General features: G+C 59.5%; 1 protein-coding gene across 1 annotated transcript in view; it reads right to left on the bottom strand.

Annotated features, from left to right (window-relative positions):
* The window catches only part of LOC108803595 (prostaglandin F2 receptor negative regulator-like), a gene marked incomplete at its 3' end in the record, with an annotated part of 24,751 nt that overhangs the window by 2,115 nt on the left and 20,024 nt on the right, over positions 1-2,612 (bottom strand). The window contains exons 9-12 of the mRNA XM_018575425.1: positions 2,132-2,551; positions 1,715-2,028; positions 767-1,040; positions 281-709 (exon numbers count right to left, since the gene is read on the bottom strand). Of these exons, the coding sequence (XP_018430927.1) occupies positions 281-709; positions 767-1,040; positions 1,715-2,028; positions 2,132-2,551 (1,437 nt within the window). The remainder of the gene's footprint in view (positions 1-280; positions 710-766; positions 1,041-1,714; positions 2,029-2,131; positions 2,552-2,612) is intronic.

The following is a 2,612-nucleotide window of genomic DNA, read 5'->3' as shown; positions in this document are numbered from 1 at the left end:
ACAAGGAGTCCCATCCTTTACCCCAGGGAAGAACTTCCTGCCATGGAATGGAGGGAGGGGGGGCACAGTGACTACAAGGTGTTCCTCCCTGGGGTAGGGTGTTGGAGGGAAGGGGGCAGGGGGGGATGGGGACGGTGACTACAAGGTGTCACGTCCTCTACCCCAGGGAGGAACTTCCTGCCATGGAATGTAGGGGGGAGCACAGTGACTACAAGGTGTCCCGTCCCCCATGGCAGTTCCTCCCTGGGGTAGAGGGTTGGAGGGAAGAGGGGGGGCCTACCTGAATTCTGGAACTCCAGCTGTACCGGATTGCTGGTCTGATTCCCCACCATCCGCCAGGCTCCGCCCCCGCCCTGCGTCCAGGCCACGATCGCGCACCGATAGGCTCCGCTGTTGTGGTTCTGTGCTTGGTGCAGCCTGAAGATATAGACGCCCTCCTTCCCTTTCTCCAGGAAGGTATAGACGCCCTCCTTCCCTTTCTCCAGGAAGGTATGACTCCCAGCGGACTGCATCCGATGGATCACCCCCTCCCGGTTCAGGGAGAGGACATTGAGGGGGGCCAGGCTGGAGTCCGGGGGTGTCAGTGTGACCTGCACAGAGTACTGGGGGAAGGGGATATTCTTGGGCTGGACCGTGCACATCATCTCGAAGGTTCCTCCCGCCGCCGACACCGTCTGCATTGGTCTGGCGGCCACGGCGAGTCCGAAGTCTGCGGGAAGGAGGAGGAGCAATAATCAGATGATGAGTATAGACGCCCCAATGGGACCAACAGAAACTATAAATCTTCCCGCCTGCAGGGTCCAGTCCTGGTTCATGGAGCCCACCAACATGGCCGCGGCGGGGTCCGGCGCCTGGGACGGCGTGAAATACCAGGACGCGGACAGCCGCGGCTCACCCGGAGCAGTCATGTGACACAGAAGCTCGGTGGGCTCGTCCGCCATCTGGGGGAGAACGGAGGCGTTCAGCGTCACCTGGAGGTCCGGCACTGCGGAGAGAGAGAGAGCGGAGAGTAAGAAGATGGCGGCATCCCTCTGCAGCTTCTATCGCACATTGCGAGACGCTCCCCCCGGGGTGCAGAGACGCCAGAGGGAGAGGAGACAACTGTGCAAGACTGGAGGGGAGGCCGGGGGTCAGATCTGATCCCCACCCTCCCAAGCTGGGTACACCTCAAAGCCGATTCTAACCCGCTCTTGTTCTGCAGGTACTGGGAAAGGCCAGTGGTGTACTTTTGCCATGGTTGCAAGAAGCAGAAAATCTGGTTTGGCAGTTATCAGCAAACCATAACTGGCCAAAGAGTGTAAGGATGTTTTACACGGCACATGGGGATCGCTCCCTACTGAGCCAGGTCACTCACACACACATATCCTTCATTATCCCCCAACACTAATCCCATTATTGCAGGCGTAACGCATGTGGGGGCGGAGCCACATGGGACGGCGTCAAGGATATAGGTCTGTGTGACCTCGCTTGCTCTTTTGTTTGCTTGTCTGGTGTTAATAAAGTATTTTGTGATTGAAGGAAAAAAAAAAAGGTGGTGTGCATCTTGGACTTCACACGAGCGGGACAGGAAGTGATGTGAAAGTCCCGCTGGGGAACACAGAACAATACTGAAAACCCAAATGGTTGGGGCCGGAGCTGCAAAATGCAATTAGGTTTATTGCAGCTTTTCCTTTAATGAGATTCCAGCGTTGTGCGCAGAGCGGACGCGGCTCGCGGTACTGGAGGCGCTGAGGCGAGGAGCGCTAATCGCACAGCCCGGCAGGAGGTCGGATGTAGGAAGAGTCATACACGTGTAATCCCCCGAGAGCCGGGCCTGGGGCACCTCCAGCTTGCGGGTGACGGTCCGCTCCGGGGACGGTTCTGGGTCGGGTCCACCGAGCACCTCCTGACTGTTTGCACCGTCAGACCGGAACCAGCGTGCCTGGATCAGCACCGGAACATTGGAGTCCCGAGACACCTGGCAGGACAGGGCGAGGGGCTCCCCCTCCGGAACCTTCACCTCCTTCACCGGCAGGGTCACCGTCAGATCTACGACACAAGAGACGGCCAATCAGAAGACAGGAAAAAGGTTTTACTCCCCCATTCATCACTCCACCCACAATCGTACAGTCGTCTATCCCATCTCACTCACCCATTGGCTGAACCGCCACCTGAGCCACGCCCACTTTCTTCTCCTGGATCTTCTCCCATCCGTTGGGCCCCTGCACCCAGGTCTGGGCCACACAGCTGTATTCCCCTCCATCCGTTGACAGGGCGCCATCTACAGCCAGCCGGTACTGATCGGTTCCGGCCGTGTCCAGCCGCACTTCCCCGGTGCCGTATCGGGCGGCATAGTCTGGTCCGGGCTGGAAACGCCCCAGGTGGGTCAGTGTCAGGACCTCGGAGGCGGAGCCTGCTGTCTGGCGCTCCCAGGTCAGGGACAGGTGAGTGTGAGCTGCGGCTTCGGAGACGCCCGCCTGGCACTGCAGCTGGAAAGACCCGCCTTCCGTCACGTTGCGGGCGCTGGTCGTACGACCCTTCGGGCCCTGCAGTCTCAGCGTGTCGGAGATCACTGGAGAGAGAGAGAGGAGAAGGACATCAAAGAGGAGAACGCCAAACCCCCCCCCCCCAAA

This window comes from Nanorana parkeri, unplaced genomic scaffold (genome assembly GCF_000935625.1).
Source record: "Nanorana parkeri isolate BGI_ZX_2015 unplaced genomic scaffold, ASM93562v1 scaffold3911, whole genome shotgun sequence".
Classification (NCBI taxonomy): Eukaryota; Metazoa; Chordata; class Amphibia; order Anura; family Dicroglossidae; genus Nanorana; species Nanorana parkeri.
The sequence above is the reverse complement of the archived record's forward strand: the minus strand, read 5'-3'. Positions and strand labels throughout refer to the sequence as shown.